The sequence below is a fragment of the Polypterus senegalus genome, chromosome 18 (genome assembly GCF_016835505.1).
Source record: "Polypterus senegalus isolate Bchr_013 chromosome 18, ASM1683550v1, whole genome shotgun sequence".
Taxonomy (NCBI): Eukaryota; Metazoa; Chordata; class Cladistia; order Polypteriformes; family Polypteridae; genus Polypterus; species Polypterus senegalus.
In genome coordinates this window covers 58,711,375-58,738,147 of record NC_053171.1, presented here as the reverse complement: position 1 = coordinate 58,738,147, position 26,773 = coordinate 58,711,375, and the positions used below count along the sequence as shown (strand labels likewise).

Sequence of the window (26,773 nt, the reverse complement as noted above, 5' to 3'; positions counted from 1 at the left end):
CCGTGCCCCGCGCTGTTGCGCTTCGCTATGCCGGGTCAGCAAATGTAAAAACCGCAGGTTCCGACCCAAATGGACGGGCCGGGATCCGCACGACTACGCCAGTGTAAACAAGCGCTTTATAGCGCCCGACCCGGCATAGAATACGCAGAGGCACGTGTTCACACTCAAGATCTTTATTTTTCTTCAGCTGTGTGACACGTCTTCCCCGTGCCACACAGCCCAAACACAGTCCAACACAAACACACAAAGAAACCAAACACTTTCCTGCTCCACCACTCCTCCCAGGCAACCTCGTCCTCTTCCTCCCGATTCTGGCCTCGATTGCTGGGAGGCAGGCCCTTTTATGCCCCACCTGGAAGTGATCCAGGTGCCTGACCAGCTGGTCTTAATTGCACCTCCAGGTGGGGCTGATAAACCGTCCAGTGTGGTGTCTGGATCTCTGCAGCACCCCCTAGCGGCCACCCCATCTCCCAACCGGGCTGCTGTGGTGGACTCCATGTCCCATGGAGCCACGGGGGAGATTGAGGAGGAACCCACTGCCAGGGAGACTGCCCCCAAGCGCCCCGGGGAAGGTATTGCAATGTCCATGATGGCTCCCCCGGGACGTATGCGGCAGAGGCGTCCCGGCCGGGCATGGGACCCGGCTGTCCGTCACAATAGATACATGTAACAGACCATATCCATAGTAAAAGTCTATGAGACAGATAAGCCTTGGAGAACACCATTCCTGTCGGAAATGCTAACATGTCACACAAGGATCTTAGTCCAGCTGAGGTGTTGACCTTTCAACACTTAAACCTTATATTCAATTATTTTTCTGCCTCGTAGTTAGGAAACCGGGGTTTGCTTCCCGGGTCCTCCCTGTTTGGAGTTTGTATGTTCTCCCCATGTCTGCTTGGGTTTTCTCCGGGTACTCCGGTTTCCTCCCATAGTCCAAAGACATGCAGGTTAGGTGTATTGGCGATTCTAAATTGTCCATAGTGTGTGCCTGGTGTGTGGGTGTGTGTGTGTGTGTGCCCTGCATTGGCTGGCACCCTGCCCGGGGTTTGTTTCCTGCGTTGCGCCCTGTGTTGGCTGGGATTGGCTCCAGCAGACCGCCATGACCCTGTAGTTAGGATGTAGCGGGTTGGATAATGGATGGTTGAATGGATTTTCCTGCTGGTTCAATCTGAAATGCCACCTACCAGCTGGTAATAGGGGCAGCAAAGACAGTTTATTCTGCAGGAACCAATTGAGATTTCAGCATCACATAAAGAACTGAGGCCAATCTCAGGTTGGTTTCATGTACTTCTTCGCTGGATTTAATTATGTTTTTATTGATCCTCATTCAAAGTGAATTAAATAACAATTTGAAATGATGAAGTAGTTTTTTATTAAATTATATAGAAATTCTATCAGAAGTATAAAAAGCACTGATTTATATTGCAAATGAGGCTTTATTAGTCCCAGTGAAACACTCCACATACTGGAGAATACAGAAAAACTGACAGATAAATGTGAAAGAGCAAGCCTTCTTCATCATCAGGAAGGACACAAAGAGGCATGAAAGTCTGCATCAGGAGGGAAGAGGGGATGAGATTCCAAAGAGGAGAATTAAAAAAAAAATAAATTTGTTACAAAAAGAAATGTCTTTTTTTATTTATGGGATCTGTGTTGTCCATGTTGAACTGGGTTTAGATGGGAAGACCCTTATTCTGGAGAGGTGTTTATATATAGCAGAATGCATGATATTATCAGTCACAGCTTTTAAAATGCTTTTTGCCACAGATCTCTATGAGTGATGTGTTATAAGACTATAAACTACAAATAAAGAGACTGAGGGCTCATTGTGCAGGTGGATGCAGAACTGAAATAAGAACAAAACACAAGTCACTGTGGGGATTCTAGCAGTGAAGTATAACTGAGGAGAAAGACTTGCTAGATCTCGTGGACTCATCATCATTCTCAACCAGACAGACTTGGCTACTGGAAAGGTGAGCTATATGGGATGTAGGGTGTGTGGTCAGAATTTAAGAAATTGTGTGATTACACATTAGGGATATTTTAGAGGTTTGATAGTATAAAATGACAAAACAGCAGAGTTGATAAAAGAGACACTAATGTGGGCTTTGAGGTTTGAGTTGTGAGGAAATCCTGAAGTTATCGAATGTTTTACTTTAAGCCAACAGCGATTAAGACATAGCAAGGAAGACGGGCTTGAAAGATAAGAAGGGAGTTACAAAGGTGTGTGTCACCTTCTAAACTGAAGAGAGAACTGTAGATGTATGAGAAAAGTCACCTGTAGTGCAGGTGAAAGTGGCACCTTGTATTTGTTAAATGCAGGAAGATGCTCTCTGTTGGGCTGAATGGCCTGTTCCTGTAATGTTGTAAAAACTTCTCAGATTATTTGAATTTCCTACTAAATGTTCTCACGTCCCATGCACCCCAGTCTAATCAGACTCTCTGTGAAGTGTTGCTGTCACCTGCAGGAAGTGGACATGGTTCTTGGTCTCTGAAATCTCTTTGAACTCAGCATCTCACCTCTTCAGCTCTTTGATCTCCTTCTCCAGCTGTTCCATGACTCCTTTGGCCTTCTTCATTTTTCTTTTCTTTTGTTCTCTCATCCTTTATGTCAATTCCTGCGAGTTTCCTTAATACACCAAATCAGGCCAGTGAAGTTCTTCTCATTTTCCTGTACTTCATTTTTAACAGAGATCTGATCAGATGGAGAAAGACACTGAATTGAGGCTTAGTAAGAAGTAACAGTCAGTTATTGGTATTTACAGTAGAGGCCACCACCTGAAAGATAGATACTAAACACATATATCTAGTGTTTGCTCACCCAATTTTGATTTTAATTAATTTCTTGTTTGTTTCACTTCTGCTCACCCAATTTTCTGACCCTGCATTTTTAATCTCAGTATTAAAATCTTTATTTCTCATTTTTATTTCTTAATATTATATCATAACTGATAACTTTTCCATTTAAAGTGTCAAAGATATGAGGGTGGCAAGGTGAAAGTCCATTTTTAGTTCAAAGTACTCATGTCTGGGTAACTACGAAGTCCACAGTGGACTTAAATGAAAAACAGGCTCTCAAAGTAAAGGGTGCGTGGCATTGACACTCAGAGGGAATGTCATGATGGGCCTTACACAACCAGCAACAGAGCCCATCAACAAAGGGGCAGGACAGAGAATTTCCATCAGATATTGAACCATCTATCCATTGTCTAAACCCCCTTATTCACAGAAGAGTAATGGAGAAGTTGGAGCAAATATTAGCAAGCACTGAGTGCAAGGCAGGAACAACCCCTAAAATTAATCATCACCTTCATTTCTTTTGGAGATTAAATTGATGTGGCTGTTCACAAAATCCTGAACTGGGACAGAAAAACAAAATTGTTGATATCTCTGTATTATAATTAAAAAACCCTGGGACAAGACGTGACTTTTTCAGAGATACATTCATGTCCTGCAAGATGAGACTTTGTGCCAAGAGATTTAACCAGACCCAGGGCCTGAAATAAAAGATAAAGAGTAGATGACAAAGTAGAATGTCATAAAGAATTCAAAAACGTTGGTGCGATACACATGCAGAGCAGGTTAGAGATAATGAAAGTACTAAAATTTGAAAGTTTCAAAAATTGATAGTAAAGATCACATTAGCGCAAACAATGAAGAGGTGTAAGAATTAAAAGGTTTGTTGTCTGGTGAAAGTGAAATCCACATACGCAAGTGGTAGAGGCATGAAGTGGCTGGCATGTAGTGGTTCATCGATGGTGCTGCTCTGAAGAATTGCTTTGGCCCCTTAACTTTTTAGAGTGTACAGGAGCTATGTCACTGATTATTATTCTATTAGCATGGTCACTCAAGATTGAAATTGTTTACAGTAAATGGCATTCTGGACATTTGTAGGACATCAATTTCTACTGATGACATCAAGTTAATACTGACACTTTCAGTACTCGACAATGAAACTCTATTATCTGTTATAGAATATCGTAATTTTACAAATTTCCTAAATCTATTTTAGAGTCACAGAGGCTATAAGGGAAATGTGTCAGGAATGAGGCGGGGACATTGCTGGGCCAACATACACAAATAATCATAAAAGTGTACTGATGCTACATAAATGTTTTTTTCTGCTCTGATTCATATCTGTACATTTGTACAGATGTGCTGGAATACACTTACATTTTCTAGGTGTCTTTTGATGTGTTGATGTGCAGTTTGAACATGTTTTGCACTGATTCTGCAGGCATCTGACTGTCATTTTGTGATCTCCAGTGAAAAAAAATCATTGGTGTTGTTTGTTGTTATGAGAGGACATGTGTTGTGTCTTGCCAGTTATGATTGCACTCCTAAACAGTCTGTGTCTGAGCAGACATGGTGTACATTTCTCCATGGCACTTGGAGCTTCCGTGTATTGAGCCTCCTCTGAAGAAAATTGAAAAGAGGTCTTGCTACAACCCAGCAACTGACAGGCATTCTGTGTAGTATTTATTTCCTTGATGTACACAGTGGTGTATTTTCATATAGAAAATATGCAGCATGTGACATTTTTTTAACAAAGCACTGCATTAGTCATATCATCCTACGCCATTCAAAAGACGCGATCTTAATTGAGAGCTGTGGATTACCTGCATTATGAGCCTGATTCTGTTCCTATGCGATATGATAAACTGCAGAACTTATAGTGCTTAATTTTTAACAGGCTTAAGCATCCTTACTCTTTCTCAAGCTCCTCAAGGTATCTTGCTGACTCATTACATATGAGGAATTTTCTTTGTGTTAATAATGTAAGCATGGTTGTTTTAGTGGACAGGGCCAGTGAGGGGTTTTGTTTAGGATTTATTTACAGTTTAGGGCTATAGGTCATTCATTAACATTGGGGTGAAGCCTCCTATGTTGGGCCCAAATCCCTACCTTCATTTGTATTTTTTTATAGGTGTTGATTTAGGGGTCTGTTTTCTTTTACTTATTTGTGATACATCTGTGACTTTTTTACCAAATTGTAACTTTTTCTTTCATTTACCAGTTTATTATGTCAGATCAAGGTAGCAGCTAAAGGCTACTGTCAATTCTTTGTCAGCTCTGCATTGTGGAGGGCTTCTCCCACCCTCTCATGATCCCTTTGTTCCACTTCCCTCTGGCATAAGATACTGTAGAGTCTGAACCAGTTCTGGAAGGTTCTGCAACAGCTTCTACCCCTTGGTGGTCCAGACTCAGAACTCTGTTCTGCACCCTTGCACTCAGAGTTATTTCAATGTATTACTATTTGTTTACCTATTATTATTTACTTTATAATTTAGTAGTTTATAGTTCTTTACTTGACGTATTCTTGTCCTGTGTTTATGTTGTACTGCAGTCCTGCAGATCATTATTTCTTGTCACTGTATGCTGCAATACTCTATATGGATAAAGCCATTTGACTCGACTGGACTTGAATTACTGTCATTGAATTCAAATGTCACCTCCTCATTGTTACTAACTAGATATTTATATATAGTGGGACAATTTTAGAGTCACAGCATATTAACCAAATCTATTTGTTCCTGCCTTGCGCCCTGTGCTGGCTGGGATTGGCTCCAGCAGACCCCCGTGACCCTGTGTTAGGATATAGCGGGTTGGGTAATGACTGACTGACTGAATAAATGTGGAATTGTAAGTACCTGAGGAGAATGGGTCCAGGGCCTCACTCAGTAAGCCAGTGTAACTAATACCTTAAAGATGAACAAAATAAAACCATTAAGGAATGGTGTGCCAACCAAGGCAAGGCACAACATCAGTGCTGCCTTACAGTGGGATGGAAAGTCAAGAGGACATTAGGCTTCTGTTGCCTCAAAGTCTAATGAATAAAACATGAAACAGTGCAGACAGTGAAATGCCTTAACAGACACTTGAAAGCACCTTTTCTCCATTCCTTTTCTCATGTCCCTACAAGTCATTGCCAGTGAAGCTCTGCTGGCTCTTCTATCTTAATTTTCTTTCCCTTTTTTTAAATTAAGTGTTGTCTCAGGTCAACTCATCTTCATCTGGTCTACCACTCACCTCATCTCCTCCAACTCCTTCACTTACTTCTCAAGTCTCTTGTAGATGTCACTCACTATTGTTCCTAGCTGCTTCTGTTTGGAAACACAAGAGGACACACATAGCATTATAAGAATAAATTTTTTCTCTTTCTGATTTCTTGTTTTCTTTCTGAATGTCATGATTGGGTGTACAATTTCTACAATGCATGCAAGTATCTGTTATGCAAAAAATTGTATATGGCAAATAAAGTGAATAATCAGTATGAGTTATGATGGGAGATTGAAAAAGTTGAGCCTTTTCAGTTTAAGCAAAAGGAGATTTAGAGGAGATACAATTGAAGTGTTGAAAATTATGAAGGGAATTAGTCCAGTGAATCGAGACCGTTATTTCAAAATGAGTTTCATCATGAACATGGGTAGACAGTTGGAAACTTGTGAAGGGGAAATTTCACAGATGTTTTTCTTTACACAGAGATCCATACATATGTGGAATAGGTTACCAAGCAATGTGGTAGATAGTAGGACTTTAGGGACATTCAAAACTCAACCTGATGTTATTTTGGAGGAATTAAGTGAATAGTATTGGTGAACATGTTCAGTTGAATGGCTTGTTCTGGTCAAATATTATTCTAACATTTTAACATCCTGATGCAGCAAGCGGCCGATAGCAAGTGTTTAGTCAACAGCAGGAGCGGAAAACGTAGCCAACACAAGTGAGCAGCCTGCAGAAACAAAAGCCAAGTTATGCCAATCACTGTAATACCAGCAACAAGAATTGTTTAGCTTTCAGTTTCCCCGCTAACAACATGGAGAGTCTGACATGTGAAAAATGTGCAAATGATCTAGAGGAGCATTAAAGGACTGCATAAGGAACCTGATAGGCAAACCAAAAAATTGGATGAACTCAATTCATGTAGATCATTTAGATATTTCTACTTTACCTCCAGTCACAGTGCATGACCAAAATCAGCAACACCAATCTGCCCAATGGGTAGATAGATTAAAGTGGGACAGGACACTAAGCAGTCACAGTTTATGCCCCTTATCGGTGGTGATTCCATAGAATGTTACAATCCTAAACTACTTTATGTTTACCCAGGGTTGGGAGTTAATGTGGTATAACATATCATGGTTATCTATTCACATTTCTCAGTAATGAAGTAATGGAATACGTCACCGTTTACATTCGTATAATAAGACTACGGTTACCAACTTAACTAGAATTCCATTACTTGTTTGGCGCATGTTTCTAAACAGATACCACCAGTCACAAATGAAACATTATCATCATCTGAGTAAGCAAACTTTACCTTAATTGATACTGAAGATAAGAGAGTAAATGACAAAATGTAATTGCTTTATTAGTTCACCATTTTTCTTTTTGATTACAAGAATTAATTATTTACTGACTCCATCTGTGAAAGTGTTTGAGTGGTTAAGTCTGTTTTGCGTTTAATTACTATGATTTATTTTATATTAACAATTATTTTGGCAAACTAGAGGCCTCTGTTGGCTGGGTCATATGTGTGAAACAACACATATTTAATAAGTTCTGTTATTGGCAAAGATTGGCTTCTAATCAAGTAATTGTCTTGGAACCAAATGCCCTTCCAGGGCCAGTGCACTTCATAAAGTGGCCTGAGTCAAACAACATTACTGACACCCCTATTCTTTATTAGATGTGAAATGATATCCTTAATTTGTGTATAATATTTGTTGTGATAAGGCTTCACAACACAGCACTCATAAGATACAGATTATCATTAGAGGGATGCCTCACGCCTGGGCAAACTGGTGAGGAAGGCAGGCTCTATTATAGGCACAGAGCTGGACAGTTTGACATCCATGGCAGAGTGACGGGAACTGAGCAAGCTCCAGTCAATAATGGAAAATCCACTGCATCCACTGAACACGATCTTCTCCAGACAGAGGAGCAGCGTCAGCGACAGACTGCTGAACATTGTCCTCCTCCACTAACAGACAGAGGAGATTGTTCCTCCCCAACACTAAGCGACTCTTCAATTCCACCCTTGGGGGGTAAACACTGAACAAAGTAGTAAATAAATAATATATCTATTATTTAAAAAAAAAGAAAAATGTTAGCTTTAAAATAGCAAATCACACAAAATACTGGAACAAACCAAAGCATTTGTTAGTGACGTTGGGCCAAGTACCCACAGATATCATTTAGACACAAAGTAGAGCCAGCCATTTGACTGGCAGTGAAATCTTTAGATCAGGGGTCTCCAACCATTTTTCCCCAGAGAGCTACTTTTACAAAATGAAAATGGCCGAGAGATACTCATGTTTTCTAACGTTTATTCTCATCACTTATTTCAACCCAGACAAACTGAATAAGCTTTTTTGCCTGAACATTTACAAAATATTGGTGTCCACAACTCACATTTTGCATTAAAACATCACAAAAAATATTTAGTTCACCTGCAAGTGCATTTTTATGTCTGTATGCATTTTCTAGTGTATCTCACACTATTGAATTAAAACATGAATGCTGTCAAAACAAAACAATGCAATTACAAATACACAGATGTTACTTATTCATTTGTCATTTTGTTACCTGTCACTCTTTCACTTCACAAGACTATTCACATGTCCAGTTGCATGTGTGATGTGTTTTTTACTTAGTCAGATGACTGGCACTGCACAGAGTCAACAAGAGAAGTGTATGATGAAGTGTAGCCACTTAGGTTTACTCTTATGGAGTCATTTAAATGTTCATCTGTCAGCCTTGTTCTGAACTTTAATTTTGTGACATTCATGTCAGAAAAGGCAGACTCACAGAGGTATGTAGATCCAAACAAAGCAGATATTTTTAGAGCTGCTTGGTGAAGATTCTTATAGTTATCTGGCTCTGCTAAGCTCCAGAAATGCTGAAAATGCTGTTGAGAGTTTAACTGCACATTATTTTGAAGATTTACTAATATATAATATATAAAATTCAATGTCTGTCTGTATGTATGTCTATCCGCTTTAAACGAGAGAACTACTTTACAGATTTAGATTTGTTTTTTTTTTTTCTATAATTTGCTTGAACATTCTGGTTGATTTTGTGACTTCTCTCATTTTGCTATGTATCATAGTTCGCTTATGGTACCAATTTATTTGCGCAAATCGGAGAAACACGCAGCAGGCCGAGGGGAGGGGAGGGGGCGCCCTCCTCACTCACTCGCCAGCTTTGTTCCTTAACTCCGCTTAGCTAGCAAATGAGAGAACAATTGATTTCAAGTTTGTTTGATATTTAAAATAAAGTGTTACTTAAGTCTTAATCAGTTTGAATCTAGATATTCTGTTAAGTGTATGGCACATTGAAAAGATAGATTGCAATTCAGATTGTAGATCGTGATATGATTTTTTGCAAAGATTGGCCACCCCAATTTGACTAATCAAGTTTTAAAATTTATGTAGGATTCATTAACTCTGACGAGCTACTTGTAAAGGGGTTGCGAGCTACCGGTAGCTTGTGAGCAATGTGTTGAAGCATCTCATCTGCTCCACAGCTTTCTAAGATGTGCCATCGAGAGGATGGGCACCATGTGATGTGGGCTATTAAAACAGACTGTGAGAGTATGAATTGACAACGAAGTGTAACCTGTGCAAGGAGGACTTTCGGTGGCTGAGAGGAGTTGAATAAGAAGCTGAAGTACTGCGTGCAGCGGAGTGAACAAGGAGGCAGGAGTTGGGAGGTTCACAGGTGGGGAAAAGCATCAAAAACAGGTAAGCAAAAGTCAACATGTGTGACATGCGGACAAAATGAGGTGACACAAAAACTTATCCCGGTGCATAGCAGCATAGGTGGCAATCCTCAGGGTGACAAACTGTGATAAATTTGTGTCATACATGTGTGACTTGGAAGGAGCTGAGTAAACCAATTGGAGGTAATTACCAGCCAGGCCAGGGGGTGGCGGTGTGCACTAAACCTACCTCTGTTATATCTGCAGGCCAAATACGGGAAAATATACCTGATTTAACATCACTTCCTGTTCTGGTGCCCAGACTGACATCATTTACGGTTCTGGCAGCCATACTGACGTCACTTATGGTTCATGGCTTATAAAACCACCATCTTTTTAAACCTCATCAGTTCAGTTCAGGACTCAAAACTGTGCACATGAGTGCTCCTAAAAAACCCTTTTGCAACCACAAACAATATATGGGTGGCTGCCCCAAACCTTTTTTTGTGTGTCGAGGCTGTTCATTTTACAGTTGGCATGATCACGCTCGGATTGATGATGGGCCTGTTCTGAGTTATTGTATTAAACACTAAAGACAAGTTACTGTCTGAAGACTGAAACCTGCACATTCTACGTGGTGGGTGTCTGGGTGCTCATTACAGTAAGTGTTACAAACAATACAAATGTATAAAGCTAAATAAAGCTTGCTCTTTTTAACTAAACATGTGTGCTGCAAACAAAAGAGGCAATTAACAGACATTGCACAAGTGATTGACACCTTAATGACATTCCAGAAATGAACAGAATTCTAGGAAACAAAATCATCAATATAAACAGAATTCGGTATGTGAAGATCTAGAAAGTGAACAATAATGTCAATTACAGCCGCAAAGTTCACACCCGATTTGATCATTATAACTCTGCGGAGAGGCAAAAGCTGTGTGCTCTGTATTATGCAAAATTTTTAAGATGAAAACATTTCTGTTTTCAAAGGTAGTACATAAACAAGGAACTGTGTGTATATGTAATTCTTAATGTTCAAAATTAACAATTAATATAGGCCCTGGCAATTCACGGTTTATGATTTGTGGATTTGTGGATCCACCCATTATTGTCATCAATAATTAAGAGGAAATTATTTTGTGAAAACTGCAGGCAATGTGTGTAGGCTAGAAAATGTAAAGAAACCTACAAAGCCCTAATTATTCATAAATGCATAAATATATGCCATATTACTCATGTTTATTGCTTACTATCATATATACACACACATAACATTCATTTTAATAAGTTCAATTTTGTAAAAAGTTACAGTTCACTAAAAAACTGCAGAACTTTGCACATTAGTTTGGGATGCTGTGCATCTTAGTCTCGCCAGCCAGCCTCCCACATGTGATTTGATTGCATGGTAATCACATGTTTCTCTCAACTTTTTGCATCTTTTTTAGTGCAGTAAACAGAATATAAGGAGTGGATTTTCACAGTGGATTGCCGTGAATCACAAAGTATAATGATATTTTTGGTGTTATTGTTTTGTAATATTTAAAAAAAAATACTGTTGCATGAAAATGCTGCCCTAACCAAAGTGCTGCCTGAGACGATTGCCTTTTCATCTCACCTTACTTGCCAGCCCTGTCTACTGCTATTATGGCCTTCCAGGACTGAACTTCAGCAGCCCTGGTTTAGACAATAACTTAAAAGTAATGAGTAGTGTGATTACTTATTCTAATAAGTAATGCGTAAAGTAATCCAATTGCAGACTGAGAGAATTAATAAGCTCATTCCAGTGGAGTACTATCTTTAAGTAGCTACCCCAAGTAAGAAGGCTCCTTGGTGTCAGTGTCATTCTGCACTTCCTGCCGCTGACTTACTGCTGAATGTCAGTTCGCAGTGAGCTCAAATTCATTGACATGCCTACATAGTATATTGAATGTTTAAATATGAGTTAATGAAAGAGAAACTTCCACCTAAATGAAAGCTAATAGAAAATGTCACGACTCGCTGTGTATGATCCCTTACCAAATGACATAAAAGGGCTAATGTCAGTAGTGGGTTGCTCTCTTTATTTTAACGAGAGCTCCCATTTTCTTAAATTAGAAAGCAAAAAATTGGAGTGGAGAAGAAAGCAACAAGATAACAGGTCTTCAAAAACAGATGGACTGACCGCGTGGTGAGGCTCACACTGAAGACTCTTGCACAGTAGGAGCTAATCCAAAACTGAGCCCTAGACCATCACCTGGCCTTCTCATGCACACACATATGTACATGGCCAATTTAGAATCACCAAATTCCCTTCACATGCAGATTTGTGTAATTTAACGAGAAAGCCAGAGCCCCCAAACTAGGACTGGATCTGTGAGGCAGCAATCATATAATCCACTGATTATATTCTAAGTTTACTGCACTAAATAAGATAACATGAATAAGACACATGAAACAGAATGATCACCGTGCAATCAAATAACGTGTGGGAGGCTGGCTGGCGAGACAAAGATGCAGAGCATCCCAAACTAATGTGCGTAGTTCCGTAGTTTTTAGTGAACTGTAACTTTTTACAAAATTTAACTTATTAAAATTAATGTTATGTGAGTGTGTACATGAAGGTAAACAATAGACATGAGTAATATGGCATATATTTTATGCATTTATGATTAACTAGACCTGTTTAGGTTTCTTTACATTTTCTATCCTACGCACATTGCAGTTTTCACAAAATAATTTCCGCTTAATTATCGCTAGCAAACCTGGAAAAAGGTGGATCCACAAATCATAAATCGTGAATTGAAGGGGACAATTATAATTGTTAATTTTGAACATTAAGAAATATATATGCACACCTACCTTTTTTTATGCACTACCTTTGAAAACAGGAATGTTTTCATTTTAAAAGTTTAAAAATGTGCATATTGCAGGTGGAATCAAATCCCTCAACTCTTCTCCGTTGTTCTGCTCCCATTAAACAATACATCCCACTCACCTGTTTTTCCTCCCTCTCTGTCTCCAGCTCAACTATTTTATGACCGTTATGTTCAGTTGCCACACACTTTGCAGAGATGCACATGTCATCTGTTCTGCAATATATTTCCAGACTTTTCTGATGTTGTGCACAGAGTTTCTCCTTTATATTCCTATCTGGATCAGTCAGCTGGTAGTCCTTCCAGGCAGCTCCTTCACAGTGAGGCTGCAGGTGAGTCTGAAAGAAGGAGGCCATGCAGGTCAAACAAGACTTCACTGCTCTGAACTTCTTCCCAGTACAGACGTCACACTCAACGTCATTGGGACCGGCATAATTCTGAAACAGAGGATGACTAAATCCACTCTTCTTCAATTTCTTGATAACTTCATAGAGCAGAGGTGAATTATGGTGAAGTTCTGTCTGCACTGTGGACAGCTGCACACTTGGCTGTGATCCCAGTAGTTGGTTAAGCACTTTAGACAGAAACTGTGACCACAGGGGATCGAGACGGGGTCACTCAGGGTGTCCATACACACCGAGCAGGTAAACTCATCCTGTATTCCAAGCAGCTGGGCTTTTTCCATTATCCATTTGAGTAGAGGCAGGCAGAGGGAATCAGTCTGACAAACAAGAAGGTGACTTGGGCAGAAATGAAAGTGAAACTTTGTGCTCAGTGAGAAAGATGAGGAGATTTAAAGAGAAACCTCACAGCAAACAGAGATGATATCTGAAGAGACACTCCAGTTAATGTGAGACAAGACCCCAGAAAGTGAAGATCACAGTTTTATGGTAAGACGCTGTTCATTCATCTATTATCCAACCCACTATATCCTAACTAGGTAAGATGCTGTTGTGGTAAATAATTAGTAGATTAAAAAAGTCTCAAGTCATCGCAGTACTTCACGTGTAATTGCTGAAAGTTCCTTCTGGGTACCATAAAGGAGGAGAAGATGCTGACTTTTATACTGATTCTCCCATTAAAATCTCATGAGGTGTTCGGCCTGTTTTTTTGGGGGTCCTCCTTATTAACAATAACGTCAGCAGCAAAACAGATGGTCATTTTAATCCAGTTTCTGCTTGTATCTTAGCTAATTCACTTTTAATGGTCAAAGTGAATTCTACAGGTGGTAAGTACAATGCACAAGTCTATCATTTACCACTATAGATGTATCTGCTGTTGCTATTGTTGTGGCCTCCATGCAATTTAAAGGCATCGCCATCACAACAAGCAAATAATCACAATATAAATTAAAGTCAGTCTGAATATACACTAAGAGAAGTGGCATTTATTCGGTCTCACAATATGCAAAGCATGGGTACAATACCTGTGCTGTTATGAAAGAAACCTGGTAGCCAAAAATTCATTTTCTATAACACAAAGTCAACCATTCCCTCTTTTTTAACACCTCTGTGAATTTTGTTATATCTTATTAGAGGGAATGGGGAACCAAAGGGTATGGGACAGATGAAAACCCTGTAACCGGTCCCATTAACTCTTAGAGTGCTGAATATTTTTTCAGTTTTCTGAAAAGCACACAAAACAATGGTTTCACACATAAATTAACATAGAATGCCTTTTGCCAGACACAATGGCTGCTGTCAGTGCCCGTTCGAGCTGTGCGGGGGCAGCTCTATGACCAGCAGGAATACGCAAAGCAGCCGAAGTGTGACGCAATCTGGTTTGTACTTCTTGTCATCGTAAATGGCTGTCCTCCCATGTGAATGCTGGTGGAGGTGCATTAGCTACACGGACATGTTCAGCACCACAATCAGTGGACACTGGCCCCTCACTTTCATTTTTGATCTCTAGATCAAGTAATCCTCAATACAATAGTGCAATAGAAATATTTCAAGTGCAGAGCAAAATGCAAGAGTAGATGATATCACATACTAGGATTGGTTCAGAGTCCTGGAGACCTTGGCCATCAAGCTGCCTCCCCTTATTGGTCATTCCACTGCTGGGTCAGTGCTGAACGGGCCAATCTGATGAAAGGACCCCTCTACCTGATGATTCCAGTGCTCTTCTAACAGAGATGACTTTTCCATAGGCAGGCACAACAACGTGGCAGTAGGGCAATGGCACCAAGAGGGTTAGTAACAAATTATAATTGTCATATTACTTATGTTTTAGAGCTAATGATCAACAGCAGAGATGCAGTCTGTACAGTTAATCAGCAGTTCTGGTCAGGATATGCTAAACTGAAGTCATGAGTCTTCAGCCGGGATTTGAAAGCTGAGACTGACAGGGCATCACTTATAGTAACAGGCAGACCATTCCACAGTTTAGGGGTCCTGTAATTAAAAGCTTGAACTCCCACTGTTATTTTAAGAATTATTACTGTTGCTATTTTTTATTTTAGAATAGTAGTCTGAGCAAGCTTTAAAGAGAGCTTTTTTATATTTGTAAAACTCTCTGTGCAATTTGAAAGACCTACAGGTCTTTAAGGGCTCGGGTGTTTTCATTAAACCAGGCTGAGTTTCTATGTGCTTTGATCACTTTTGCTTTAAGGGGAGCCACTGCATCTGGAGCATCTCCCAATGTCATATTATAAATTGATGTTAACTGACCTAAATGGTTTTCCACAATTACACTCAACTATTTTGAAATAGAATTACAATCTAGATGTTACACTGTCTTTGTTTTAACCTGTGAGTGTATTGGTAAGGGCAGAACCAAATTAAACATAATTATGTTCGTAATATGTAAATTTTGAGTTTCAATTTTGTAAGTTATAATTGAATCTATGGGTGGCGCAGTGGGTAGCGCTGCTGCCTTGCAGTTAGGAGACCTGGGTTCGCTTCCTGGGTCCTCCCTGTGTGGAGTTTGTATGTTCTCCCCGTATCTGTGTGGGTTTCCTCCGGGTACTCCAGTTTCCTCCCACAGTTGAAAGACATGCAGGTTAGGTGCATTGGTGATTCTAAATTGTCCCTAGTGTGTGTGCACGCCCCGCAGTGGGCTGGTGCCTGTCTGGGGTTTGTTTCTTGCTTTGCACCCTGTGTTGGCTAGGATTGGCTCCAGCAGACCCCCATGACCCTGTAGGTAGGATTTAGCGGGTTGGATAATAGATGGATGGATAATTAAATCTAATGTGTGGTTATGAGTTGGACTTTTAACAATCTGACAAAATCATACTGCATTTAATAAATAAGTAAAACATTTGCTAAAAGTGTCAGTTTCCACATTGATGTGTACATTAAAATCCCCCATCAACACTACGTGATCATAATTTACAGCCAAGCCAGATAAATGATTACCAATTTCAGTCATGAACAATGAATAAGGCCCTGGTGTTCTGTACACTAGCACTATATTTGTATTGGAATCTGTTTTAATTTTTAAAATGAGTGCCTCAAAGGATGTGAAGTCGCCTAAATATTTAGAAGTGATTTGCATTTTGTCACAATGAATTATTCCAAGGCCTCCTCCTCTACCTTTCAGGATCTCTAGTCTTATGAAGGAATAAGTATTTGTCTGGTGATGCCAGAACTGGGGGAACAGTCTCAGATTTACTAAGCCAGGTTTCAGTGAGTATACACAGATCAGATGTTTTACTTAATACAATTTTGGTCTGACGCTCTTTACTCCTCCTCCACATTTCTCCCACACACATTTACATAAGGTTGGCTCCTCCCTGTACAGTTTATTTGGTCCACTGAGCCATGTGCTCCTCTCCCTGTGTACGACTGGCTGGCCTTACACATTCAGCCATTCAACCCTTAACAAGAATTGGGAAAGAGGCAAACTGCCAGTGGCACCCACATAAATCCAAGACAGTCAGGCAGCCAGTCATTTTCCAACCCGCTATATCCTAACTACAGGGTCATGGGGGTCTGCTGGAGCCAATCCCAGCCAGCATAGGACTCAAGGCAGGAACGAATCCCAGGGCAGGGCGCCAGTCCACCGCAGATATACAAGACAACCGTTGCAAATTTACCAAAGCACATTTACTTTCACCAGACTGAATGCTTAATAAGCAGATTTAAAAACAATATACTTCTTTCTGAACTGATGATGTATTTTTTGTTTAATTTGAACTAAGTTTCTATTACTGGTGCCCCTGGTGGAAGGTCTGGTTTGATCTCTTGGTCTAATTATACACCTTAGTTTTTGGTTATCGAGTAATTTAAGGTTTGCATTTTAAGTAAATTTATTGGATGCCTCACAACAGGGATTATGGGTAACAGCTTCTGGTTAGTAACAGGTGTGATAAACAACAGCCTTTGATTTAAGACATACACATAATATAAAATACACACAATATGACCAAGTATATTTACAAATCAAAAGTTATCAAATTAACAGATTTAACAAATATCAATTGGTCATTTTTTTTTACTTTTTAAGTTAATTAAGGAATTAAAATAAAATTGGGACAAAATTAAGGCCCATTTAGACCATTTGACTCTGAAAATAGTTAACCATTAATAATAAGACATTAATGAAAATAAATGTTCTTTTACCATATGGAATCTTATATAACCTAACGGAACTCACTGTCTTTAAAGGTTATGTCAATATTAAGAATATTTTTTTAGTTTTTATCAAATCTTTACTCGTGGGGTTTTCCATGAGTATATTACGGAAAGTGGCCACTAGGGTGAGCAGCTTGCTACAAAAGAATATCACTGCTCTGAAAGTCATGTGACTGTGTGATTGTTTCACCCTTTTAGGCTCTCCTTAAAGTAAAACATTAATTGATGTTCGCTAGCAATAACATTTAAGTACATATGTACAAGTGCTTTATTTTTATGTTTTTAACTCTTTTAGGGAGGATGTCAACTTATGTTGACACAAGGGGTTGAGTGTGATAACCAGCAGTAAAAGTCAAGAAAACTCTACAGAATGGTAGACATTGGTTTGAAGTCCAGTCCCTGCATGTGCGTGAGTAGCGCAGAGTAAACAATGTCTAGAATGACATGTCGACCTGGAAATTGAAAACGAAAGACAGGCACCTGAAACAGCTGATCAGTTCCCATCTGATCGTAGTGCTGGACACGCTGGTGTAGCTGACGCGGCTACAACAATGTTCGCCCTGGGAGGACTACACAGGCATAGATCTGTGTGAGGAAAGATGGCATCAAACAACCTGGCATACTAGTGGACACCAAGGATTACCAATCACTCGACTACTTCAAGCTGTGTTTTTCCAGAAAGTGTTTTTTATCTTATGAATGATGCAACAAGCAGGTATGTAATAAGGATGTCAATTTAAATATTGTAGAGGCTCATAGAACATAAAGAGTAACATTTCTCATAAATATGTATTTTATGTTGATCTATGTGTGAAACCATGGTTTTGTGTGCTTTATAATAAATGTTTTTTTTTTTTAATATTTGGCCCTGGCACAAAAGGAAAAAATAGCCCTAAAAGAGTGAATTTATTCTTTTTCTTTTATAATGAACACTTTTTCTCGACCTTTACTTCTGAGATTTACCACATGTGTAATATGAAAAATGTCCACTAGAGGGTACCACTACACTTCAGCAGAACCCTCAGTCGCTTCCATTAAACTCCTTTTGTGTTAGGGTCAGCACCGACCCGTTTTACTTTTTAAATGCATAAAACAACTACCTAAATTTGTTTATTGCATCAAGGCTCTTTGACTTTGTCAGGAATCTGTATTTAATTAAAATAAAACAAAAAAAAAAAAACAATTGTACTAAATTATAAAATGCTCTGGTGAAAATTATTACCTTTGTGTTGGTAGGGTCAGTTTTGACCCAGTTATAATTTAAGGTATAATACAATAGTTAGGGTCAAAACAAAAATTATAAACACACTTTGAGGGGCTTCTCTCTTTGCCTGTGTGTCTCCTTACCTGAACAAACAAAACAAACAAACAAAGACAGACATGTTCAGACATGTAAGGCTTGCATAAGACAAATTTAGTTTAGCGTTGGTCACTTGCAGAGTACACATCTCCTGTTTGCAGCAGTCAAAAATGAAAGAAGATTTACAGTAAGCCAAGCTCTGGATCATATCTTTTTTGAAAATGAGGCAGAGGACACAGAACAGCATAGTGATACAGATGAGCAGGTTTCCGAGGAGGAAGACATTGTAGAGTATCTACCAGAAGGCACAGACACATCTGATGAGTCTGATGAGGAGGTCACAGATGTTGAAGCTGCACTTACTCCTGCTGAAACATTCAAATCCAAAAGTGGTAACACCTGTTGGAGCTCAGTACCTCCTAACACACATGGCAGGGCAGCTGCTGCAAATGTCATCAAAATCACCCCTGGAATCACAAGGTTTGCTGTGACGAGAGTAAGTGACATCAAGACATGTTTTGATCTGTTTATGCCATTGTCACTAAAGAAAGTCATGATTGCTATGACAAACCTTAAAGGAAAAAAGGTTCATGGCGACATGTGGAATGACATTGATGAGGAATACCTGGATGCTTATATTGGTGTTCTTCTTCTTGCTGGTGTTTACAAATCCAACAATGAAGCCACTGATAGTCTCTGGGATGCGTCGACAGGCAGAAATATTTTCCGGGCAACAATGTCACTTCAGTCATTTCGAATGATATCAAGAGTCCTTAGATTTGACAATAGAGAAACTAGAGAAAAATCTGACAAGCTTGCTCCCATCAGGGATGTCTGGGAAAGGTGGGTGCAGCTCCTTCCAGTGATGTTCAACCCAGGTCCAGAGGTAACAGTAGATGAACGTTTTGTCCCTTTCCGTGGAAAATGCCCCTTCCGGCAGTACATGCCTACTAAGCCAGGGAAATACGGCATAAAAATTTGGGCAGCCTGTGATGCAAAAACTAGCTATGCATGGAATCTGCAGATTTACACAGGCAAACATGCAAGTGGCATTCCTCAGAAAAATCCTGATATGGATATGACTACTGGACTGCGGGGTCACAATATCACATGTGACAATTTCTTTACCAGCTATGACCTTGGACAAGAATTTCTCAGGTGGAAACTTACCATGGTGGGCACAGTAAAAAAAATAAATTTGAGCTGCCTGCCAAAATTTTGCAGGTGAAGGACAGGGCTCCACTTTCTTCAAAATTTGCTTTTACAGACACCACCACGGTTGTTTCATATTGTCCAAAAAACACCAGAGTGTGATACTTATGTCCACTTTTCACAAAGATGCAGCTGTGTCATCAGCAAGTGATAAAAAGCCCATAATGATCTTGGACTATAATAAAAACAAAGGTGGAATGGACAACCTGGACAAGCTGACTGCCACCTACACTTGCCAGAGAATGACCAGGAGATGGCCAATGGTTGTGTTTTATAATATTCTAGATGTGTCTGCATACAATGCATTTGTGTTGTGGACCCACATTCACCTAGGGTGGAACTCAACCAGAAAAAACAAGCGGAGAATGTTTCTTGAGGAGTTAGGAAGTTCCCTTGTCAAGGCACACACTGAGTGAAGGGAACGGGTGCCCCGGGACCCAGCCACTGCAGCCTTGGTCAGACACCTGCAGAGCTCACGTAGCACTCCTTCCACACCATCAGCAACACAAAGAGCATCAGTGCCAGCATCCTCTTCAGCCAGCACTGCCTCAACATCAACCTACACAGCCACAGCCACAACCCCACTGAGGCCACCTGATTCTAAAAGAAAGAGGTGTCTGGTCTGCCCTAGCAATAAAGATAAAAAGACAAACATACTCTGCTTCTACTGCAAAAAATATATTTGCAAAGAACACACTAAAAGTGCCACTTTTTGCCACACATGAATCTAAATGCACATGCATGCTCTTGCAAACAAAGACGTTTTATGGAACTAGTGTCTCATTTCTATTGGTTTGATTTGCTTGAATGTTCGTTGTTTGTTTGACCATGCAAATCCACATTTTGAGATTTGCTTGTTTAGCTTTCCATTTATATTAAAGTTATTTTTGAAAATACTCATTTGCCTTTTTCTTTGAAATAAATATATATGGGTCAAATTTGACCCATAACACCATAGATGTTACTATAGTAATTAATATTATAATAAAAAATATATATAACAAATTTATTTAAGAGATGTGTTCTAATACCCCTCAGTAATAGTCAGGCAACATAACAACCTTTTATTTATTTAAATAATTTTCTTGAGGTTCATTTAATCATTTTTTAAAATTGAAAATGAGAGGTATGCTGTTAAAGTAAAAGCTCATGAGGTCACAGTAGAAATATTAAAAACATTCTTTTAATGGACAAGGAAACGTAACAAAGTAACCAAGAGGTAAGGAAAAAAAATGGATGATAAATAATTGTTTTGAGGGCAATATGGCTGATTAAAGACACGGGTCAAAACCGACCCGTTAACATAAGAGATAGTAACAGAAAGCTAACATAAGAGGAAGGTTAAAGTCGCCACGTCTGACTGTCTGAATGTTTCTCCATTTCTGGTTTCATGTTTGTGTCCTCGAGATTTCACTGAATGCTTTCTGCTTTGAACTTTTAGATTTCTGCGTTGACACACTAACACTGAGGACTTTCAGGCAATAAGTTATTCAGCAGAAGTCTGGGAAAAAATGCAACTGGGGTCCTTTATACCAACAGCAATACACCTGTATAGCACATCAGTGTGACTGGAATGGCCAAATAAGACATTTTGTTTTCTTTTTAGTCTTTCTGATGTATATTTGAAAGGGTTTGTTGTTTGTTATAATATACAGGGTGGGCCATTTATATGGATACACCTTAATAAAATGGGAATGGTTGGTGATATTAACTTCCTGTTTGTGGCACATTAGTATATGTGAGGGGGGAAACTTTTCAAGATGGGTGGTGACCATGGTGGCCATTTGGAAGTCGGCCATTTTGGATCCAACTTTTGTTTTTTCAATAGGAAGAGGGTCATGTGACACATTAAACTTATTGGGAATTTCACATGAAAAACAGTTGTGTGCTTGGTTTTAAAGTAACTTTATTCTTTCATGAGTTATTTACAAGTAGCAAGCAGTTTGGGAGATGGGTGGTCTCGTAGGGTGTCTTGCATTGAAATCTGCTGCAATGACCCGGTTACTGCGTTCACCAGACATCAACACGATTTCTATCCGCTCCTCACGTGTTAACCTCTGCGACATGTCAATGGCTGTAAACAAAGACAAACTTGTAAATAACTCATGAAAGAATAAAGTTACGTTAAAACCAAGCACACCATTGTTTTTCTTGTGAAATTCCCAATAAGTTTAATGTGTCACATGACCCTCTTCCTATTGAAAAAACAAAAGTTGGATCCAAAATGGCCGACTTCCAAATGGCCACCATGGTCACCACCCATCTTGAAAAGTTTCCCTCCTCACATATACAGGAAGTTAACATCACCAACCATTCCCATTTTATTAAGGTGTATCCATATACATGGCCCACCCTGTACATTTACTTTTAATGAATGAACTTCTGTAAAAGCCTAATTTTCCCCTGGGGGAAAATAAAGTTTGATCTATCTATCTATCTATCTATCTATCTATCTATCTATCTATCTATCTATCTATCTATCTATCTATCTATCTATCTATCTATCTATCTATCTGCTATATAGCACCATTCACATCCATCCATCAGTTATACAGTGTCTTTCATCCATCTGTGATGTGTCTCTTTTATAGCATCGGTTGTATTTGTCATTTTCTCTCTGTTATAGTGCCTTTCCTGTTATATATTGTTATAGTACATTTCTTCTCTTTCTGTTATATAATGCCTTTCATATTTATGTATTATATACTGTCCTCCCAACTTTTCTCTCTCTTCACATTACTTCCAGTATACAGTGACTTTAATATCTATATATTATATAGCGCCTTTCACATCTATCTCTGTACTGTTTGTGTCACTGACATGCCCCCAGTAGTTCTGGCTCCATTCCAATTTTTAAACAAGAATCCCAATTTTATGTCACATAAGTGTAAACAGTGATTGTCATGTGCCATTCATTATTACACAGAGAAGACTCTTTGCTTATAATTTCAGACACACAATAAAATAAATGACAATGGCATAAACACAATTATTGGGGCCCTCACCTAATGTTGTGTAACATACTGTTTCAGGTGGTACCTGCCATCAAGCTCTTTCTGTAGCTCTGATGAGAATTCTTCTTCTCTCACTAACTACTTGGCCCACTCTTCTTGAGGTCTGATGACTTCCAGCTCTTTCCATGGATGTTGACTTGGATTTAGTTCAGGGCTCATAGCAGACAACTTCAGAACAGTACATTGCAATTTCCACAATATCCAGGTTGTCTTACTTGTATGTTCTGGAGGACCCATAACCTGCACCTGAGACAGAGATCTATGATGTTCACTCCATGATGTCTCAATGATCTTCTGATTTTATTGCGCCCTGCACAGATTCAGCACAGCAGCCCTGTACCATTAAAGTAGTTAAACCGCTACTTAAGAAACATAATCTCGACCCCTCAGCTCTTGAAGATTTTAGACCCATCTCTAACCTGCCTTTCTTAAGTAAAGTTCTGGAGAAGGCAGTCATTATGCAGTTAAATGACCACCTAAATAAACATACTATTCTTGATAAATTTCAGTTGGGTTTTAGAACAAATCACAGCACAGAAACTGCACTCGTTAAAGTAGTAAATGACTTGCGGGTAAATGCAGACAGAGGCCATTTATCTGTTCTCATCCTCTTAGATCTGAGTGCTGCATTTGACACCATTGATCACAACATTCTTAGAAATCGCCTTAGTCAATGGGTGGGCCTCTCTGGCACAGTCTTAAATTGGTTTGAATCCTACCTGACAGGGAGAAAATTTTTTGTTAGTTGTGGGAATTACAACTCGAAGACACATGATATCCGATATGGTGTTCCACAAGGCTCTATCCTGGGTCGCTGTTATTCTCAATCTATATGCTTCCGTTAGGTCAGATTATCTCAGGGCACAACGTGAGCTACCACAGCTATGCTGATGACACACAGCTGTACTTATCAATAGCTCCTGATGACCCTGATTCTATTGATTCACTAACAGAATGTCTGACTAGTATCTCAGAATGGATGAATAGTAATTTTCTCAAGTTAAATAAAGAGAAAACTGAAATTTTAGTGATCAGCAATAATGGATACAATGAGGCTATTAGAAATAAACTGGATACATTTGGATTAAAAGTCAAGACGGAGGTAAAAAGCTTAGGGGTGATTATTGACTGTAATCTGAATTTTAAATCACATATTAATCAGATCATTAGGACAGCATTTTTTCACTTAAGAAACATAAGTAAAGTTAGACCGCTTATATCACTGAAAGATGCTGAGAAATTAGTTCACGTGTTTGTTTTCAGTCGACTAGATTACTGTAATGCACTCCTCTCAGGACTACCCAAAAAAGATATAAATCGTTTGCAACTAGTGCAGAATGCAGCTGCTAGAATCCTAACTAGGAAAAGAAAATCCAACACATTTCTCCAGTTTTAATGTCACTACACTGGTTACCTGTGTCATTCAGGATTGACTTTAAAATTCTGCTTATGGTTTATAAAGCCTTAAATAATCTCGCCCCATCTTATATATCGGAATGTCTGACACCTTATATTCCAAATCGTAACCTCAGATCCTCAAATGAGTGTCTCCTTAGAATTCCAAGAACAAAACTTAAAAGAAGTGGTGAGGCGGCCTTCTGCTGCTATGCACCTAAAATCTGGAATAGCCTGCCAATAGGAATTCGCCAGGCTGATACAGTAGAGCACTTTAAAACACTGCTGAAAACATATTACTTTAACATGGCCTTTTTATAACTTCATTTTAATCGTAATTTAACTTAATCCTGATACTCTATATGTTCAATGTCCTCAAAATAACTATTCATGGTGGCTCTAAAATCGGTACTGACCCCTACTCTCTTTTCTGTTTCTTTTTCCGGTTTCATTGTGGTGGTGGCCTGCGCCACCACCACCTACTCAAAGCTTCATGATGCTCAAACAATGATGGACGGATTAAAAGGCAGAAGTCTACGTGACCATCATCATCATCAAGCCCTTCCGTGAGAATCCTAAATCCAAAGAGGACTGTTTCATTTATGTTAGGTAGAATGCCCAGAGGGGACTGGGCGGTCTCATGGTCTGGAATCCCTACAGATTTTATTTTTTCTCCAGCCGTCTGGAGTTTTTTTGTTTTATCTGTCCCCCCTGGCCATTGAACCTTACTCTTATTCGATGTTAATGTTGATTTATTTTGTTTTATAATTGTGTCTTTCATTTTTCTATTCTTTAATATGTAAAGCACTTTGAGCTACTGTTTGTATGAAAATGTGCTATATAAATAAATGTTGTTGTTGTTGTTGTTGTTGTTTCATGTTTTTTTCTTTGAAGACATCAATTTGTCTTCTGTGGCCACAGAGCTGCTGTGACTTACTATGAAGCTCTCATTTAGTTTCATCAGTCCAGAGGACCTTCACCTGGGCTTGTCAATGTCAAACTCCACTTGTTTGTTTTTTTTTTTTTTTTTGAGTATCTTTCTTTCAGAAGTGGGGTCTTCTACCACATGATTAAGAGTTGAGAGGACCATGGTCTTGGGTTTGAAAATGTTTGGGAGGAGGTCGTGGCTTGAAAAAAATCTCTCTTCCTAAAAGTCATGTCTCCAAAATGTCTCATTGCATGGAAGGATTTTTGTATATAATAGTATATAATATAATATATAAGTACTGGAACACCATAAACCCAATCTAAATGATGTCACATGTCTAGGAATAAATCTAAAATATTTCATTTTACTTTTGACATGTAAGAGAGAAAATTCAAACAGGCACAAATATACAAAAAGATATCTGTGGATCCAGCTTTAAATAGTAAAAATTAACATAAAATACGATTACTGTTACATTGACACATGTAAATATATTCTGGACCAGTGTATGAAAGGCACTATATACTTCAGAATTTATTCATTTTTCACTTTTCAGTTCTTCTTCACATTGAGACTACAAGCTGGAGTCCAAATAAAGTGAAACGACAATGCCGACAATTAGAAAGCTTCTGTTTGAGATAATGTGAGTCACACAAAGCTTCATCTTTTGCCACAATTTAATGGATAAGAAACCCCCAAATAACAGAATCAGCCCCTTCTCTGATTTTCTTCCCCCTCACCATAGAAGGTCAAATCCATCCCTTCTAATCATTCAGCAATAGGTCACTTGGGATGGCCTTTGAATTTTGTTTATTGCCTGCACGCTTTTTATTTTTCTGTCAATCACACAAAGCTTCATATTCTGAAATGTTCTTATCCCTTCACAGTGCTAAGCATATCTGCCCTCTAGTGTCCTGAAGAATTTGGTGTGTTTCTGCAATTCCAGAACTCTCTGTTGATGCTGCTGCTGTACTTCCATGACGCCAAATGATATCACTGCCAATGTCAGCTCTTTACCCGCACTGGCACTTTGAGCAGCTTTTCCATCACCATCATATATCAGGGGTGTCCAGTTCCTTAACTGGAGGTCCATAGTAACTGCAGGTTTTCATTCTGTCTTTTAAATGTTTCCATCATTTAGACTGACTCCTCAATTATTTCTTTTTTTCCAACCACACAATAATGAGATATAACAGATGGCCAGCAATCCTGTGCCCACCATAAAATATCTGAATATAAAGATAGGTGAAGGGTCAGTAATGTTGTGCTGCTCAGGTCCACAAAACATTTTGACAGTGGTCTTAGAAAAAGGAAAATCAACAGTTTGGGAAACAAGACCACCAACAAGTCATGGAATTGGCTGCTAATTAGGAAACTGGTTAGAATTAGTTGTTCATCTGTTGGCTCACTAACTTCACATCTCATTTCTGTTTGGGTGCCGTTTGTGGAAATATAAGCAATTCAGAGGACTGAGTCTTTAAAAAACAAAGTGACTAAAATAAAGAAAAAGAAGTCAATGAACAGCAGATGACTAATGGAGGTGCAGGTGACTGATGAAGACAATGATTAGAATGAATGACTGCAGCCAGGGTAGTCCTGAAGGACCAGAGTTGGACACCCCTGATGTGCACACATGTAAAGTGACTGACAGGCCACCTCACCAAACAGCTGATGGCATCTTATAAGGCAACCCCCGTGAAAAGACCCCGAACATTGACCACTGTAACTCTGCAGCTCATCTCTTCATGTAGAACTGAAAGATCTGGAGAGCAAACTCTGTGAAAGGAGTTGC

At 39.2% G+C, this 26,773-nt stretch overlaps 1 protein-coding gene and 1 long non-coding RNA gene across 4 annotated transcripts in view; one reads left to right on the top strand and one right to left on the bottom strand.

Moving 5' to 3' along the window:
• Positions 1-2,067: 2,067 nt before the first annotated feature.
• On the bottom strand, positions 2,068-13,293 carry LOC120518939 (tripartite motif-containing protein 29-like). Of its 3 annotated transcripts, none has more exons than XR_005631336.1 (3): positions 12,681-13,293; positions 6,031-6,104; positions 2,068-2,695 (listed from the first exon to the last, which is right to left on the bottom strand). XR_005631336.1 is itself a non-coding variant. In XM_039741971.1 (3 exons), exons 1-3 carry the CDS (start codon positions 12,912-12,914, stop codon positions 2,644-2,646), a joined length of 333 nt encoding a protein of 110 aa, XP_039597905.1. In that variant the 5' UTR covers positions 12,915-13,293; the 3' UTR covers positions 2,068-2,643. The 3 variants fall into 3 exon arrangements, 2 of the variants coding, with proteins under 2 accessions (XP_039597905.1, XP_039597906.1); XM_039741971.1 differs by having other exon boundaries at positions 6,058-6,104; XM_039741972.1 differs by lacking the exon at positions 6,031-6,104.
• A 4,109-nt stretch (positions 13,294-17,402) lies between these two features.
• Positions 17,403-26,773, top strand: part of LOC120519063 — a 31,216-nt gene continuing 21,845 nt past the window's right edge. Inside the window, exon 1 of the long non-coding RNA XR_005631373.1 lies at positions 17,403-17,847. This is a non-coding gene — a long non-coding RNA (uncharacterized LOC120519063). The remainder of the gene's footprint in view (positions 17,848-26,773) is intronic.

Bases quoted from the DNA above. Each gene is read 5' to 3' on its own strand.
- LOC120518939 (XM_039741971.1), bottom strand. From the start codon at position 12,914: ATGGCCTCCTTCTTTCAGACTCACCTGCAGCCTCACTGTGAAGGAGCT. The intron at 6,105-12,680 runs GTGAGTGGGATG...GTTTCCAAACAG, and splicing joins CAGAGAGGGAGGAAAAACAG to AAGCAGCTAGGAACAATAGT. The intron at 2,696-6,057 runs GTAAGTGAAGGA...CCATCTGATCAG, and splicing joins ATCTACAAGAGACTTGAGAA to ATCTCTGTTAAAAATGAAGT.